The sequence below is a fragment of the Panthera uncia genome, chromosome A2 (genome assembly GCF_023721935.1).
Source record: "Panthera uncia isolate 11264 chromosome A2, Puncia_PCG_1.0, whole genome shotgun sequence".
NCBI classification, from domain to species: Eukaryota; Metazoa; Chordata; class Mammalia; order Carnivora; family Felidae; genus Panthera; species Panthera uncia.
Window position 1 is genome coordinate 109463798 of NC_064816.1, and position 18396 is coordinate 109482193.

The 18396-nt window shown below is 41.3% G+C and overlaps 1 protein-coding gene across 1 annotated transcript in view; it reads left to right on the forward strand.

The window, feature by feature from the left end:
* DNAH11 (dynein axonemal heavy chain 11) overlaps positions 1-18396 on the forward strand; it is a 357765-nt gene that overhangs the window by 67844 nt on the left and 271525 nt on the right. The window contains exons 13-20 of the mRNA XM_049641609.1: positions 2250-2354; positions 2728-3120; positions 11091-11423; positions 11647-11901; positions 11983-12152; positions 12396-12618; positions 16694-16810; positions 16944-17030. Coding sequence (XP_049497566.1) covers positions 2250-2354; positions 2728-3120; positions 11091-11423; positions 11647-11901; positions 11983-12152; positions 12396-12618; positions 16694-16810; positions 16944-17030 — 1683 coding nt within the window. The remainder of the gene's footprint in view (positions 1-2249; positions 2355-2727; positions 3121-11090; positions 11424-11646; positions 11902-11982; positions 12153-12395; positions 12619-16693; positions 16811-16943; positions 17031-18396) is intronic.

Consider the following 18396-nt stretch of genomic DNA (forward strand, 5'->3'; position numbering starts at 1 on the left):
GCTCAACATCACTCATCATCAGAGAAATACAAATCAAAACCACAATGAGATACCACCTCACACCTGTCAGAATGGCTAAAGTGAACAACTCAGGAAACAGCAGATATTGGTGAGGATGCAGAGAAAGAGGATCTCTTTTGCACTGCTGGTGGGAATGCAAACTGGTACAGCCACTCTGGAGAACAGTTGGGGGTTCCTCAAAAAATTAAAAATAGAACTACCCTATGACCCAGTAATTGCACTACTAGGTATTTATCCAAGGGTTACAGGTGGGATGTTTCGAAGGGGCACATGCACCCCAGTTTTTATAGCAGTGCTATTGACAATAGCCTAAGTCCGGAAAGAGCCCAAATGTCCATCGACTGATGAATGGATAAAGAAGATAAAGAAGATTGTGTGTGTGTGTAATATTTCTCGGTAATCAAAAAGGATGGAATTTTGCCATTTGCAACAACATGGATGGAACCTAGAGTGTATTATGCTAAGTGAAGTAAGTCAGAGAAAGACAACTATCATATGACTTCACTCATATGTGAAATTTAAGATACAAGACAGATGAACATAAGGGAAGGGAAGCAAAAATAATATAAAAACAAACCATAAGAGATTCTTAAATCCAGAGAACAAACTGAGCGTTACTGGAGGCAAGGTGGGTGAGGGGGTAGTCTAAATGGGTAAGGGACATTAAGGAGGACACTTGTTGGGATGAGTACTGGGTGTTACATATGAGTGACGAATCAGTAAATTCTATTCCGGAATTACACTGTAGGTTAACCAACTTGGATGCAATTAAAAAAAAAAAAAAAAAGGGAAAAAAAGAAAGAGGCAAACCAAGAAACAGACTCTTAACTAGAGAGAACAAACTGATGGTTATCAGAGGGAAGGTGGGTGGAGGCATGGGTGAGGTAGGTGATGGGGATGAAGGAGTGCACTTAATGTGATGAGCACTGAGTGTTGTACAGAAATGTTGACTCACTGTATTGTACACCTGAAACTAATATCACACTGTGTGTTAACTAACGAATTTAAATAAAAATGTAAAAAAACAGGAATGTAGGAAAAACAGCATTATTTTATACATTTTAAATGGCTACATAAATAATATATAGCTACCACAGTAAATATGACTTTCCCTTGACAAAGACCTGAAGTTTGCTCGTGGAAGTAGGTGTTGGAAAGGTTGCAGTTTATGTGTTACTGTGAAGTGACGGAAGGAGAGTTCTCTGATACCAGGCAGAAAGTTGTACCCCCCTCCCACCCCCGCAGGTGAGTGGGCGTGGCTCCTCATGCGTGAATGAACTGAAGCACTTGGTGGCTGTTTACATATGAGCATTTTGTGTATTTCTAAATGATTTTTTTTAATTAAAAAGGTTTTTTTAATGTTTATTTTTGTGAGAGAATAAGAGTGTGAGCAGGGGAGGGGCAGAGAGAGAGGGAGACACAGAATCTGAAGCGGGCCCCAGGCTCTGAGCTGTTGGCTCAGAGGCTGACGAGGGCTTGAACTCACGAGCTGAGTCGTGAGGTCATAACCTGAGCCGAAGTTGGGTGCTTAACTGACTGAGCCATCCAGGCGCCCCTAATTTTTAAAATTTTTATTGGAGAGCATGAGGGGCAGAGAGACAGAATTCCAAGCAGGTTCCACACTCATTGGGGGGTGGACGCGGCTCACTCCTATGATCCTGGGATCATAACCCAAGCTGAAATAGACACTCAACCAACTGAGCCACCCAGGTGCTCCGTGCCTATTTCTAAGCTTTCCAGTTGAGTTGGGTGCGGTTTTTACTTTTACCTGGTGTTTCTTGCTAATGAAATTGCAGATAAGCATAGACAAAATAGGTGGCATCCTCACTTTGCTAGTGTATCAATCACATTGGAACACATTTATGTTTTCAAAACAAACACTGTAACAGGAAGAAGGTACTGGGAAAACATTGAGGTCCGTTTATGGCCTTCAGTTTCACCTGTCCATGTGCACATGTTGCTGTCTTTTGCTTAAATTCTTTCCCTGACTGTGGGCCATAACCAGTGACAGATACCTTTATTATTTATATTTCCACATCATAAGGAATGTATGATTGTTACGCGTATGCTTAAAAAGCATGTGAAACAGCAGCCTCAGTCAGTTAAGCCTTGACAGTTTGAGAGTATTTTAACCATTGGATGAAATTTTAAGTGTTGGGATTTTAATGTGTGTTGAAAGAGAATGCTCTTCTTAAAATACATAATGATCCTTGATTTTCTTTTAAAAGCTAGTGGCTGTATTGAGAGAAGTGAAATACCTTTTGATGTTGAAGAAATCCAACATACCAGATTCAGCTTTAGCCATCTTCAAAAAAAGAAACACTATTGTAAAGGTTAGTGTTTTTAGGGTATTTTTTGAACAGAAATATTTTTTTTACTTGTGTTTTTCTTTTTTTATTTTTTTGAGAGAGGGAGAGTGAGCGTGAGCTGGGCAGAGGGGTGAAGGGAGAAAGAGAATCTTAAATAGACTCCACATTCATCATGGGGCCCGATGCAAAGCTTGATCCCATGACCCTGGGATCATGACTTGAGCCAAAATCGGGAGTCAGATGCTCAGCCGACCGAGCCACCTATGCACCGCTGAACACAAGAACAAGTGTCTTGAATTGTAATTATTAACATGTAGACCAATAGTACTTTGATGCCTTTAAGATACATAGCTATAACATATTTGGCCCTTTTTGTTTGGGGATTTCCTTTGCTCAGTACATTGGAAATCTTGAACTTCTTGTGCAAGGATATAATAAGCTGAAGCAGACTCTTCTGGAAGTGGAATACCCTCTGGTTGAAGAGGAGCTGAGGGCCGTGGATGAGCAACTACAGGCAGCCGCGACGTCGCTGACGTGGCAGGATGACTGCTGGGGATACATTGAGAGGGTGCACACAGCGACAGCGGAATTGGCACACAGAGTTGAGCATGCGCGGAGCAATGTTAAAGCGATCCAGCAAACCATGAAGGCGTGGGCCGAGTGTACGCTTCTGCCCAGGAGGGAGCACCGAAGGGAGGCTGTCTTTACCTTGGAGGACAAGAGTGATTTGTTCTCTAAAAAGTACAAGCGAATTCAGGAAGATGGCTGCAAGATACATAACTTGGTGGAGGTAATTGCTTTTAAGGTTTTGAAATAGATTGAAGAGCTTTTCAATTAGCTGAGAAGGCAGCAGACCTACACAACCTTATAATGTAGGATTGTTTTATTAGGGTTGAGAGAGCTTTATGTGTGGTTTTGTTAAGCATTTAAAATGGAGAAATTTGTCTTGCTCGCCTATTGGAATGTGAGATATTTTCATGAAACGCAAAGGCTAGAGAGGGGATCCTTGTGTTTGTCATAGCTACATGCTCTTCTGGCAGCTGTCAATAGCTAGCATTGTTGGTGGGGTGCTTGTTTGTGTCAGCCATCTTGTCTGCGTCATCTCCTGCCACCCTCTCAACCTTCTAAGGGTGGTGATAGTAGTCACTCTTTTTTTTCTAAACAAGTATTTGAATTTTTAAAACTATTCTAGAATTGTCAATTTAAGAGAAAATAAAATAGAACAAGGCAGAAAAATAAAAGTAATCAAGCAAAAAGTCCCTTATCTGTTGGACCTTATATTCTAGTTGGAAAATAGAGACAATAACAAAAACAGAATAAGTCAATTGGTCTTAGGATAAATGGTAAAAAATAGAGCAGGTAGGATACAGAATCATTGGTAGGGAAGGTGTACTTTTTAAAATTCTAGTTAGATAAGGGTGGGTGGGGGGTGGGAGGAAGGGGAGGGTGGGTGATGGGTATTGAGGAGGGCACCTTTTGGGATGAGCACTGGGTGTTGTATGGAAACCAATTTGACAATAAATTTCATATATTGAGAAAAAAAATTCTAGTTAACATTCAGTGCGATATTGATTACAGAATAGGATTCAGTGATTCATCACCTATGTTCAACAACCATTGCTCATTACAACAAGTGCCCTCCTTAATACCCATCACCCATCTAGTCCGATTTCCACCCTCCTCCCTCTGTCAACCCTCAGTCTATTCTCTATCATTAAGTCTTTTGTGATTTGTTTCCTCCCCTGGTCTTTTTATTCCCCCCGCTTTCCATATGTTCATCTGTTTTGTTTCTTAAATTTCACATATGAGTGAAATCATACAGTATTTGTCTTTCTCTGATTTATTTCACTTAGCATGATACATTCTAGTTCCATCCACATCATTGCAAATGGCAAGATTTCATTCTTTTTGATTGCTAATATTCCATTGTGTGTGTGTGTGTGTTCATGTGTGTGTATCACATTTTATTTATCCATCATCAGATGAACATTGGGGCTCTCTCCATAGTTTAGCTTTTGTTGATAATGCTGCTATAAACATTGGAGTGCATGTACCCCTTTGAATCTGTATTTTTGTCTCCTTTGGATAAATACCTAATAGTGCAATTGCTGAATTGTAGGATAGTTCTAGTTTTAGTTTCTTGAGGAACCTCCACACAGTTTTCCAGAGTGGCTGCATCAGTTTGCATTCCCACCAGCAGTACAAGAGGATGCCCCTTTCCCACATCCTCACCAACACCTGTTGTTTGTTGTGTTGTTAATTTTAGCCATTCTAACGGGTATGAGGTGGTATCTCATGGTTTTGATTTGTATTTCCCTGATGATGAATGATGTTTAACATCTTTTCATGTGTTGGCTGTCTGGATGTCTTCTTTGGGAAAGTGTCTATTCATGCCTTCTGCCCATTTCTTAACTGGGTTGTTTTTTGGGTGTTCTGTTTGATAAGTTCTATATTTTGGTTATTAACCTTTTAACAGATGATTTGCAAATATCTTCTCCCATTCCATAGGCTGCCTTTTAGTTTTGTTGATTTTTTACTTTACTTTGCAGAAGCTTTTTATCTAGATGAAGTCCCAGTAGTTTATTTTTACTTTTGTTTCCCATTGGCAACATGTCCAGTAAGAAGTTGCTGTGGCCAAGGTCAAAGAGGTTGCTGCTTGTGCTCTCCTCTAGGATTTTGATGGTTTTCTGTTGGACATTTAGATCTTTCATCCATTTTGAATTTCTTTTTGTATGTATGGTGTAAGAAAGTGGTCCAGTTTCATTCTTCTGCCTGTAGCCATCCGGTTTTCCCAACACCATTTGTTGACGACTGTCTTTTTTCCACTGACTACTCTTTCCTGCTTTGTTGAAGATGAGTTGACCATATAGTTAGGAGTCCATTTTTGGATTTTCTATTCTGTTCCATTGATCTATGTGTCTGTTTTTGTGCCCATACTATATAGTACATATATTATAGCTTTGTAATATAGCTTGAAATCCAGGATTGTGATACCTCCAGTTGTGTTTTTCTTTTTTAGGATTGCCTTGGCTATTCAGGGTCTTTTGTGGTTCCGTATAAATTTTAGGATTGTTTGTTCTAGCTCTGAACAATGTTGGTAATATATTCACAGGGATTGCATTAAATGTGTAGATTGCTCTGGGTAGTATAGACATCTTAACAATGTTTTTTCTTCTAATCCATGAGCATGGAAGGCTTTTTCATTTTTTTGTGTCCTATTCAGGTTTTTTCATAAGCATTCTATAGTTTTTGGAGTACAGATCTTTTACCTCTTTAGTTAGGTTTATTCCTAGGTATCTTACCGTTTTAGGTGCAATTGCAAATTGGATCGGTTCCTTGATTTCTTTTTCTGCTGCTTTGCTAGCGGTGTATAGAAATATGACAGATTTCTTCACATTGATTTTATATCCTGTGACTTTGCTAAATTCATGTACTGCTTCTAGCAGTTTTTCAATGGAGGCTTTTGGGTTTTCTACATAGAGTATCATGTCATCTGTGAGTAGTGAAAGTTTGAGTTCTACCTTGCTGATTTGGATGGGGGGGTATTTTATACGAAGCGGTTTGAAACACTTTCTTAATAAGGTAGCAGTTCTGCATTGAACCAGAAGGGAAAGAGAATGAGCCATGTAGATATCAGGAGAAGGATGCTGTAGGTAGCAAAAGTACAGAAGTTTGAGGAAAGATCCTGGCCTGTCCCAGGATCAGTTAGAGAGCCAGCATGCCTGAAGCAGAATTCATAAGGGGAATAGTGGTAGCTGATAAAAGCTTAGAAGGGACTAAGGATCCATCATAGGGGATGGACAGGCCATTATGAGAAATTTGGTTTGTACTGGGAGGTGAAATGGCAGCAGAGACTCTCTGTTCCAAGGCTTGGCCTGTTGACTGTAAATCAGAGGTTGGGGAGCAAGGAGGTGGTAGGAGGTAGAGAGACCATTAGGAGATTAGTTTAATAATTCAGGCGACAATGGCTTGGGTCAGAACGGTAGTGATAGAAGCAGTCATGCTGGATGTATGTTGAAGGTAGAACCAACAAGATTTGCTGTGGTCAGTCAGGAGAGAGCGATGTCAAGGATGAGTTGAGATTTTTTGGTCTGAGCAATTGGAGTTTCCCTTTTGGTCTGAAAACTGGAGTTTCCCTTTAGTGATATAGGGAAGACTGTGAGAGAGTGGATTTTGCCTGAAGAGAGGCTTTGGTTTGGGCCATGTTAGTGAGAGAGGCACGCTCAAGGGGATATTTTGCGTAGGCTGGCACTGCAGTCGAGTCTGGACTTTGGGGTTAGAAGTCTAGGCCAGTGACACAGAGCTGAGAGCCAGGAGCATGTATGTTATATGGGAAGCCACAGACTTACCTGGGTTCAGGTAGGGATTAATTGTAGATAGAAGAGAGGCCTGAGGACTGACCTTGAAGTCATCCCTGAGGCCAGGGAGGAGGGCAAGGTCCAGCACAGGAACCGGAGAAGGCCAGTGAAGTAGACGGAAAATCAAGAGAGATGCAGTCCTGGAAATCCCGTCAAGAAGGGATTTCAAGAAGGAGGAAGCTTTTGACTTTGTCCCATCCTGATTTATGACCAGAAAATGAGGGCCGAGACTGGCAGTCAGATTTTGCACCATGGGAGCCATTGGTGACTGTGACAGACCTAACTGAATAGAATGGAAGCCAAATTGGAGCGACTGACGAGAATGGGAGAAATGGGAACAGAAATCCGCTAAATTGAGGAGCTCTAGGGGGCGGGAACTGAAAACTGCACAGTGCCTGGGGCGTGTCAGGGATGGGGAGGATTTTATTTTATTTTGTTTTGTTTATTTATTTATTTATTTATTTACTTATTTTTAAATTAAAATGTTTTTTTAAAAATGTTTATTTTTGAGAGAGATAGAATGTGAATGGGGGAGGGGCAGAGAGAGAGGGAGACACAGAATCTGAAGCAGGCTCCAGGCTCTGAGCTGTCAGCACAGAGTCCAACATGGGTCTTGAACTACTGAACCACGAGATGGTGACCTGAGTAGAAGTCAGCTGATTAACCGACTAAGCCACCCAGGTGCCCCATTGTTTTGTTTATTTTTGATTAAGAATTTTAAAAGTTTATTTATTTATTTTGAGGGAGGGTGGGAGAGGAGGGAGAGAGAGAGAAAATAGGTGAGTGGGGGAGGGGTAGAGAGAGAGAGAGTGCGTGTGCGAGGGGGCGCATAATCCCAAGCAGGCTCCGTGCTGTCACTCAGAGTCTGATCTGGGGCTCAATTTCACGACAATGAGATCATGACCTGAGCTGAAATCAAGAGTCATATGACTAACCAATTCTGCCATGCAGGTGCCTTGGGAAGATTTTTTTTTTTTTTAATTTTTTTTTTTAACATTTATTTATTTTTGAGACAGAGAGAGACAGAGCATGGCTGGGGGAGGGGCAGAGAGGGAGACACAGAATCAGAAGCAGGCTCCAGGCTCTGAGCCACCAGCCCAGTGCCCGACGCGGGGCCCGAACTCACGGACCACGAGACCGCGACCCGAGCCGAAGTTGGACGCTTAACCGACTGAGCCACCCAGGCGCCCCGGGAATATATTTTTTTTAATTTTATTTATTTATTTTTGAGAGAGACAGAGACAGTGTGAGTGGTGGAGAGGGAGAGAGAGAATCCCAACCAGAGAATCCCACCGACAGTGCAGAGCCCGACATAGGACTCGATCTCGTGAACTGTGACATCATGACCTGAGCTGAAACCAAGAGTTGGACTCTTAACCAACTGAGCCACCCAGGCACCCCTGGGAGGATTTTATTTTTAATGCTGGTTGATGTTTTTGGGTGATAGAAGTTGATTGGAATGATCTAGGAGAGGAGAAATAATGACTGAGGAAAGTCTTGGAAGGAATGGGATTGCATACATACATGGGGATGTTGGCTGTAGACAGGAACATGGGCAGCTAATCTGTAGTGACTGGAGAGAGGACAGCAAAGTACAGGATTGTGGTGCTCACAGAGGGGCAGCTCTGGTGAGGGGAATGTGGGGAAGTTCATTTTTCATTCTTCATAAGGAAAAAAGAACAGGAACCAAAGAGCAAATTCAGTATTTCCTTCTGAGTGCATTTGTTATATGGAATCTCTATAGATAGACACGGTGCTCAGACCAGAGTCAGGCTGTCCTGTTGAAACAAGACCACAGGGAAGGTAGAGGGCCTGGTGGGTTACTGTGGCAGCAATCTAGGTGACAGATGGTTGTACCTGGACCGGGGAGGTGACTATGGAGATAATTAGGAGTGGTTGCGTTCTGCATATATTTTAAATTAGGTAAAACAAACAGAATTGGATGTGGAACATCAAAGAAGGAGGCTATTCTAAGAGTTTGATGCCCCTCAGCTGGAAAAATGAAGTTGCAATCCATTCAGACATTCAGGTGGGAAAGGCTGTGTGAGCAAGAGGACAGCTGAGAAGGAAAGATGTCAGTCTTAGACATTTAAAAAAATGTTTCTTTATTTTTGAGAGAGAGAGAGACAGACAGTGTGAGCAGGGAAGAGGCAGAGAGAGAGGGAGACACAGGGTCTGAAGCAGGCTCCAGGCTCTGAGCTGTCAGCACAGAGCCCAACACGGGGCTCAAACTCACAAACTGTGACATCATAACCTGAGCTGAAGTTGACGAACAGACTGAGCCACCGAGGTACCCCTAATGTGAGGTGTCTGTCAGATGAGGAGGAGTTGTGGCAGCAGTTGGATTTACTAGTTCTGGAGTTTGGGAAAGGGCTGTAAACTGGAAGTGCCTGTGAAAAAGAAGTCGGTGGCTATGACATTTAAGCTCATGAGATCCCCAAGAGCTGTGTAGCTAGAGAACAGAAGTAAGTCAAGGGCAGGTCTGTGGGGAAACAGGGAGGAGGAAGAAGAACCTTAGGAAACAGGGAGAAGGAAGAAGAACGAGCCCAAGGTGCAGAAAAGGAACATGACACAGTAGGAGGAAAACCAGGAGAGGCTGGCGAATGAGGATGAAGACACAGAGTGAAGAAGGGGTGTGAAGGAGAACACACCTGCTCACCAAAATGTGACGTGTGGCGCACTTGATATGCTGTGATGAGCGTAGTGTAGCAAAAAAAGAAAAACATTAATACGGGTTTCAAAGTTTCTTTTGGCTTCCAAGTTTGTCTGAAGTTTCTAAGTTTTAATTTTCCTTACTGATAACAGCTTGCTCGGACAGACTTTGTCGCGGCTTTCTTTCTTTGATTGCTGCCTGTATGAGCATTCTAGGGCTGCGGTAACAGAGTACCACAAATGGGGGGCTTGTAATGTCAGAAACGTATTCTTTCACAGTCTGAAGGCTAGAAGTCTGAAAGCAAGGTGTGAGCAGGGCTGTGATGTTTGGAAACAGGTTTGGAAAAGACCTGCCCTCCGGAGTCCAGAGGTCCTGTTTCTAGTTCTAGCTTAGTTGCTAACTTCCTACCCCTGTGACACTCGGTATGTCTTAGGTCTTTGTTTTTATATCTTTAAAATGAAGAGACTTAACAAGATGGTCTTTAAGGATTTTTGTGTTTTCGGCTCTAAGATCTATATTTCTTCTTTCTAGTGCACACAAAGGAGCCGAGACTGCTATGTACAATTGCCCAGGATGTCTACTGCACAACTCCAGGGTAGTGGGTCACGTATACTACAGATATATACGGATATGAATAGTCCACCTGGATGGGCAAGATAGCATTTCTCAAAGGAGAGGCCCTTAAATTTGTTTGAGGGCAAGAAATCCCTCAAAGAACTTTCTAATCTTGGCCCATTTTTATCACCTCTGTATTTCTGGTTCTTGCAAGTAACACACACCTTTGAATCCTGGATCATATATCCACAGTAGCAAAAGATCAAAAAAAAGCAAAGAGTATAGTCTGCCTTGTAACCAGCTCTTATTCCAGGGTCTCCTTTTGTCTGTGCTCTCGTTTCTGAGTTGGGCCTCTGCTCTCTGGACTGTAATGCCTATGTAACCTTTGCCACTCAGAAAGGTGTCTCTGGAACCAGCCGTGCTGCCCACCTGATCTTTTCAAATCTGTGTCCTTAGGTCTGCCACACTGTATGCCCCACCTCTAGCAGTCTTGATGCATATCTGTGTCCGACCCTGTCATGCCCTACTGCCTATTCATCACTCACACTCGGGAGATGTTGAAGTAGAAGAACTTAATATTGTTGAAGCACAAAGAGAGTTTCGACTTCACCAAGCCTGTTTTCCCCAAGCTGGGTTACTATTCCGTAGGCGACTTATAGGTGCTTTGCACAAAGTGTTCTTTGTGTTTTGGTTAAACCAACGTAAGTGAACTTATAATAGTGGAACAGTGAATCTCCAAGAAAGGCCTGCAGGACAGAGTGCTTTGCTGACTTAGTGACCTTGGATGTTCCAGAACAGTGTTCTCTGAAGGGCCAGTTTGGGAAACCTACACCTTGGGCCCTGGAAGACCATGTCCTAGGCCCCTTGGAGTTAGGGACAGAGCAAGAACTTGAGCCTATGTCCAATACATACAGAATGTGTTCGGAACTCAAGAATGTTCGTATTTGAAGATGCAATTTTCATAATTATTTTTCCTTTAAAGAATGACTTTTGAATGTATTTTATAACTGATACAAATGTCACAACAACCTGCTTTGATTTTTACTATTTAGCTTAAGGTTCTACAACCTAGCATTTAAATGTCCCTGACTTGTGCAGGAGCAAAATATTTTTTTAACAAAATATTTAAACGTAAAGCTTTCATGTTTGTACTCACTGTTGTTTATACTCCTCTGTTAATATTTACATTTGTAGGAAAACAGGAAGCTCTTCAGAGCAAATCCTTCTCTGGATACGTGGAAGATTTATGTAGAATTCATTGATGACATTGTGGTGGAAGGCTTTTTTCAAGCTATCATGCACGACTTAGATTTCTTTCTGATGAATATGGAAAAACAACTGAAACCTGTGCCGTTTTTTCAAGCACAGATGATCCTCACGCCCCCTGAGATTCTGTTTAAACCTTCTTTAGAACGAGAGGCTGGGGATGGCTTCTATGATCTGGTGGAGGGAGTGCTATGCAGTAGTTTCAGAATGTCTGCCCAGATGAAGCGGGTGGCAGCACATCTGGAAATCGCCGATTATCAGGTATTTTCTTTGTAAATGGGTATTTATGTTTTGTTAATGATTCAAACATAAATTGAGGTAATGGGGAACACTAGGAAATGAGACGCTGGGAAACGACAACACGGTTTTTGATTGATTGTACCAACTGCTCTGCCATTGAAGAATTTCAGTGAGTAAGTTCTGTTGCATATAGTTGATGAAGCGAGGTTGCTTTTAATAAACCCTTGGCTTTCCTCTCATTTAGAATGACATGGAGAATATGTTAGGCCTGGCAGAAGTCAGGCAGGAGATAATGAACAGAGTGGCAGACGTCATCAACAAAGTCTTGGACTTTAGAAATACCCTGGACACATATGCTTACCTCTGGGTTGATGACCGATCCGAGTTCATGAGGCATTTTCTCCTGTATGGCCACAGTATGTCATCTGAGGAGACAGGTGCTCATGCAAACGAAGAAGTCCCCGAACAACCACCGACTCTCCAACAGTTCAGAGAACAGGCAAGGAAAACCATTAGTGTTTAAGGTACTTCTTTGCTTTTGACTGAACTGTTAAAGTCATTTTTTTTTTTCTAATTATAGATTGACATTTATGAAGCTTTGTATGTTCAGATGAGCAAGTTTGATGACTTCAGAGTGTTTGATAGCTGGTTCAGGGTGGACATGAAGCCCTTCAAAGTGAGCTTGCTGAACATTATTAAGAAATGGAGCTGGATGTTTCAGGAGCATCTTTTGAGATTTGTCGTAGACAGGTAGCCTTCTTTGCTTTGGTATTTGGAATTACAACTCTGAACAGCTGACTGCTTTCTAATATTGAGATAAAAATTTTAAGAACATTAAAACTGCCGGTTTCTTAACAGAGATAACGAGTGATGTTTAAATAGGTAAATAGTGACCATAAGATTCTATCAGAAGTCTTCTAAAGGTTTTAATGCGCTTAATTTGGGTTTGCATGTCTTTGTGTGTGTGCATGTATATTTCTGTGTATTTAATAGTCTGAATGAGCTACAAGACTTTATAAAGGACACAGATGCTGGACTTCAGAGAGATTTAAGTGAGGGTGATCACGATGGTTTGGTGGATATCATGGGGCATCTTCTGGCGGTAAGAAGCCGACAGAGAACTACTGATGAACTCTTCGAACCACTAAAACAAACCATCGCACTCTTGGAAACCTATGGCCAGAAGATGCCTGAGCAAGTCTATATTCAGCTGGAGGTAAGCGTACTGGTAAAATAACCACAATTAACTTAAGTTGAGCACCTACTTTAGCCAAGCTCTTTACATCCCCTCTCTTATACCATCCTTTAACAACGTATACTGTAGACCCCTGCTTGTATTTTACAGGTTAGGGATCTGAAAAAGAGTTAATATATTTTTCAAAGTCACACAAATCGTAAAACCAGCCAGCACAAATCTAGGAGTGTTTCATGCCAAAATACTCCATCTCAACTGCTGTCCTTCACTGCCTTCTTATTGGACGGTATTTAGGTAACAGCCTCGGAGTTGCTCTTTGGAGTTCCACTTTACCTTGACTTTAAGACCTGAAATATATTCCAGTTCTCTTTCATTGAAAGCTGTCTGTCCGGTGAGAGGAGTCCTAGTCTTTGGAAGCCTATTATGGACGCTTTAATAAAGCATAAAGCACAGGGGGCGCCTGGCTGGCTTAGTCAGTTAAACATTGCACTCTTGATTTCTGCTCAGGCTATGACCTCACAGCTTGGAGCCTGCTGATCTCTCAGAGAGATTTTTTCTGTCCCTCTGTCTCTGCCCCACCCCCACTCTTGCTCTCTGTCTCTCAAAATAAATACACTTAAAAAAGAATAAAGCCCAATTTGGTTGGAGAAATCACTGTTTTCTGAATAGGAGTTGCGTGTTGTCCTCCTGTTTCTGTCCTTTGGAAAAACTTGGTGGCTGCTCTGTGCCCAGTGCTGAATGAAGTTGTGGTAGTTAGAATTAAAACCACGAATCAAGAGCTCACAGTTCCCATGCCTATATCGGAGTATTGGAGATCATATATTTGCATCATCCACCAACTTCCAGGATGGACTTAGGTTTCACCTTGCACATGTGAATAGTGGACACATTAATGTAAACACACTTGTATTAAATTCTAGCTCAGAGAGTAGAGTGTGGAACCCAGACGTAGATTTGATTTTGAGTACCGTACGAGTTCATCCCATCTGCTTGTCTCAGAGCATGCTCCCTCTTCAGGAAAATATCTCTCCAGATCCCTTACATTTAACATTGGTACTGTGTCCACTTCCCCCACTTTTTCTTTTTTTGAGGTGAAATTCACCGTTCGCATGACATAAAATTTATCATTACAAAGTACGTGGCATTTAATATGAACGTAAGGTTGTGTAACCACCACCTCTCATCTCCATACCCTTTCATCACTCCGAAAAGGACGTCCATGCCTATTGGCCTTCTTTGCCCATGACTTCTCCCTTGCACTCTGCCCCCAGTCCTTGGCCCTTGCCAGTCTTCTGTTTCTGTGGGTTTACTTCTTCTAGATACTTCCTACATGGAATTGTACAATACAGGGTATTTTGTGTCTGGCTTCTTTCACTTGGCATAATATTTTTGAGGTTCATTCACATCGTAGTATGTGAATGCTGCTTTCTTTCTCGTGTCTGAATAATGGTTACATTGTATTTATATCTACCACAACTTAAGTCTTGATGGACATTTGGGTGGTTTCCATCTTTTGGCTATTATGAGTCGTGCTGGTGTGAACATCGGTGTACAAGTAACTATTTGAGTACCTGATTCCTTTTTTTTTTTTTTTTTTTTTTTTTTTTTGAGTACCTCCTTTCAGTTTCTTGTGGAACACACTTAGAAGTGGAATTGCTGGGTCCTGTGGTGATACTAAGTTTAACTTCTTGAGAAACTGCCAAACTTCTTGCAGCAGCTGCTGCATTTTATCTCTCTCATTTTGTTTTGTGAAGATTGAATGCAGCAGTGTATTTACAAGCGTTATCTTGATTACAGAGACCATAAAGAATTAATATGTATGGATTGCTAAGTTCTATTTAACTATAAAATTGCCATGAGAACTGAAACCTAGTTAGATATGGAGTGTGGTAAGATGTGGATACAGACACGCATAGCAAGAGTGAGAGATGAGATAGTTGTGGGGCACAGTGTAAATGTTTGTTTTTAGAGAGCTTTGGATATTCTTTCAGCCGGATCTTGGATCTTAATATATAGAGAAACCAGTGGTAACACAGATCATGTAACCACAGCTTCTAGAATTTCTGTTTTAAGAGTTTGGCTCATTATTTAAGGTTAATGCATTATTGAAAACACTGGGCTTTTTAATATTTCGAAAGTGGGCTACACTTTTAGCTATGTGTGTGCCTCCATCCAGAGGAAAAATAAGACTTAAAGGCACTACAAAATACATGTGGAGGATAACAGTGCCCCAATCTTATTTTAATTAAAGTAGTTTGTGATACTGTTTCCTCCTCATAATCATTAACAGTTATAACATTGTCCAGATGCTAGCCTGTGCTTGATTCTAGGCTAAGAAGCCCCTCCTTGTGGCTGTGTCCTTACTCACTGTCTACAATAAGGTCTGAGGCTAGACTAAACTTTAATGTATAGCTTTTATTAAGTCCCTTCCTTGTTAAGAAGCCTTCAGTGACTGCCTTTAGTTTCTGAATACTGTCTCATTTCCATACAAGCCTCACCCCAACCTGGGCTGGTAATCTTACCTGGCAGGATCTCCAGGGAGCTCCTGCTCATCTCTGCCCATTGCAACCCGGATATTACTTTGAGCCACAGAGTCAATGCTAACTCATTTTGGGAATCATATTAGTTAGACTTTGGAGATCATCTGATCTTTTGGTTTTCAATGAAAATCTATTTTTATCAAGCAGAAGCTTATTCGGAATCCTAAATATGAAGCAGGTAACAGCAGGTCTGGTGTAGTCAATAAGGGTTAAGGGGCGCAAGCCCAGGGATGTGACTTTTGCACCTGTTACTCCGGAAAGTATTCCAGGTGATATTTGAGTTCCATGGAATCGATGGGAAAAGGCAAGGTGAGACTGTACGGATGAGGGTGCTGAGTTTTGATGAGAAGGGTGGAGGAAGATGATGAAGGACAAGGACGTTTAGAGCCCAAGTCTCTTGGTTCCTGGTCTGTTCTGGCAATTGCTGTCAGGAAAGTTGCCTTCCAAGAATTTTGTGTCCATAACCCCTAGACCTCCTGATGGAAGTTAACACATTCCGTCATATGGAATAGTTCTTGGGAGCCTCTCATTCACTCTGATGGATTACAAAACAGTTTAAGTGGAAGAACGTATTTTATCTTTGTGGTACCCCTCCCCCCACGTAGATACAGTTGACACTTAGCACAGCATCCTTCTCATAATTGGCAGCTACCCACTCAATCATTCATCAGATATTTATTGAGGGTTACAAATAGTCTTTAGAACCTTTGTTTTTGCTCTCGAGCTACACAAGTAGAGTCCCCTAGGGGTGGTTTTGTATGACACAACAATTTCAGTGTCCCAAGGAGATCAGAAAAACAATGCTCAGTTAGTCTGGGCACAAGGAATGCTTTTCAACAGTGGTTCTCTACAAGGGCTCTTCAAAGAAGATAATTTGTTGACCAAATAGGTTGTCCTGTTTGCGCTGTAGTCAGGGAGTACAGGGTTGAGTTGCTACCTGGACTGTTTATTGCCGGTTTTGTCCTACATCAAGTAGGAATTAACCTTCTCTTCCCTTGGCTTCTTTTTACTTCAGAAATCTGGGACAGTTACAGCGAGCCTAACCTAAAGGCTCGAACTGTCCATTTAGAGAAAGGACACAAGGAGCTTTGGGAGCTAGAGGAAAATGTGGGCTTAGATTGATTCACGTTTTCCTCTCTGTCCCACCAGTTTCAAACAATCTTTCTCCACTTGCTAAATTGCTAAATCTGGCTCTTTTTCCACTTGTTACACAGCAAGGAAATCCTTTCCAGAGCGCTTTAATTTTATTCCCTGAACAGCAAAACAATTTGGAGATTGGTGTGTATTTTGAAAAGATTTTCGTTTATTCTGAGAGAAATCTTACACCAGACGACAGCCCTGGTTTATACTTGGAAGACATGGATCCACTGACACCAGGGGGTCAGCCTGGCTCTGAGCCTTCTGGCCACTTGAATCTTTCTGGGGATAAGCATCTTCTCTTCTGGAAGAATGAGATGTGCTGGGTTCATTCAAAGAGGCTGGGATCATGGAGTCTTGTGGAGTTGATTGGATTGAAGCATTGAGGTAATTTCCCATTTGCACCTTTGTGTTTACAGGAATTACCTGAAAGATGGGAAACGACCAAAAAGATTGCAGTGACTGTCAGACATGCGGTCTCACCTCTCCAAAATGTCGAAGTCACGCTGCTGAGGAAAAAATGTATTTCTTTCGATGTAAGCTAACTACCAAGTTTTGTGGGTATTTTTGTTGGTATTCCCCCCCCCCCCATTTTTAAGAAAGATTTTACAAGAATAATTGAGGCTGTTGTTTGAGATTCACTGTCAGATTTTTTTCTGTCCACATCAGGAAAAGCAGGCCGAGTTCAGAGAGAGATTCAGACTCTATGCTCCTCTCCGTTTTAATACAGAAAATCCGTACACTGTGCTTGATAAGGTAACGCTGATCTCAATTATTTTTTGCTACGATAGTTATTTTAGAAAGTCAAATTAGATACTGCGATATTTTGCCTTAGTTTTGCGGTTAGTTATCGCAGTTGAGAATTAACTATTTAAAACTGGTTTATGAACCTTTCTCCCCAATAGTGATTTAAATCCTGTCTCCCAAAACCGCCATCATTATCAAAGTAATCATGTTTGTGAAAGTAACAAAAATGACTATTTTTAAGCACTTACTATATATATGTGTCGAGAACTTTAAGCATATTACTTCATATTCTTTCTTCCAGTTCTTACAATATCCCCATGATACAGCTTCTGTTCTCCTTTTTTCAGCTAAAGAAACCATCGTGTGTAATTAAGTAACACTGGAGATTACAGTTAGTGACAGATTAGTGTTAAAATTCTACCTCTCTAAATTTTTTTAAAACAGGAATTTTAACCGTTTTGTTGTTTACCATGTGATACTTGGCTAGTGACTTTTAACCATGGTTAAAGAAAGCTTATAACTTATTCCTTACTCTGGATAGAAATATTAGTCCTGCAGTCCTCATTCGTAATGAACTGCATTATTACAGTGAACTCTTAAGAATGAGTATTATGGACAAATAATCCAAAATGGTGAATAGTTTGCTTGAGGCTTGAAAAAAATGTTTTAAAAGTTTATTAGAGGGGTGTGTGGGTGGCTCAGTTGGTTGAGTGTCTGACTTTGGCTCAGGTCCTGAACTCACGGGCCGTGGGTTTGGGCCCTGCATTGGGCTCTGTGCTGATGGCTCAGAGCTGGATCCTGCTTGGGATTCTGGGTCTCCCTCTCTTTCTCTCTGCCCCTCTCCATCTCACGCTCTGTCTCTCTCTCTCTCTCTCTCCCTCTATCTCTCAAAAGTAAATAAACATTTTTTAAAAATGAAAAAAAAAAAAGAAAAATAACAGAAATTCTTAACCTAGCGTCTAAAATAAGAAATGAGTTGGTGAGGTTTAGATTCAGGAACGGTGAATCTTTCTGAGATCTTCATGGAGACTTCCATCCTCTTTTTACTTCATGCTGGAGATGGTCTTTACTCCTTAGACTGGTATAAAACTTACAGCTTGTACCTCTCTGTCCAAATTGTAGATTGAATTTAGTTATAACTGCCTTAAAGCCTTTCAGAAAACACCATTCTGTAGCAGATCTTCTTTTTTCACTTGGCTAAAGAAAAGTGGTTAATGTATTCACTGTGGGTTAGAATATGCTAATAGAGTTGTGGAGTTTTTAAAGATTCTATGTGAATTGCAGGTGGTCTGAACAGATTGTGGAAGGGGAGACATTTTTACTTGACTAACCAATGTGCTGTATGTAAACATTTACTATAGTTATTTATTGAATC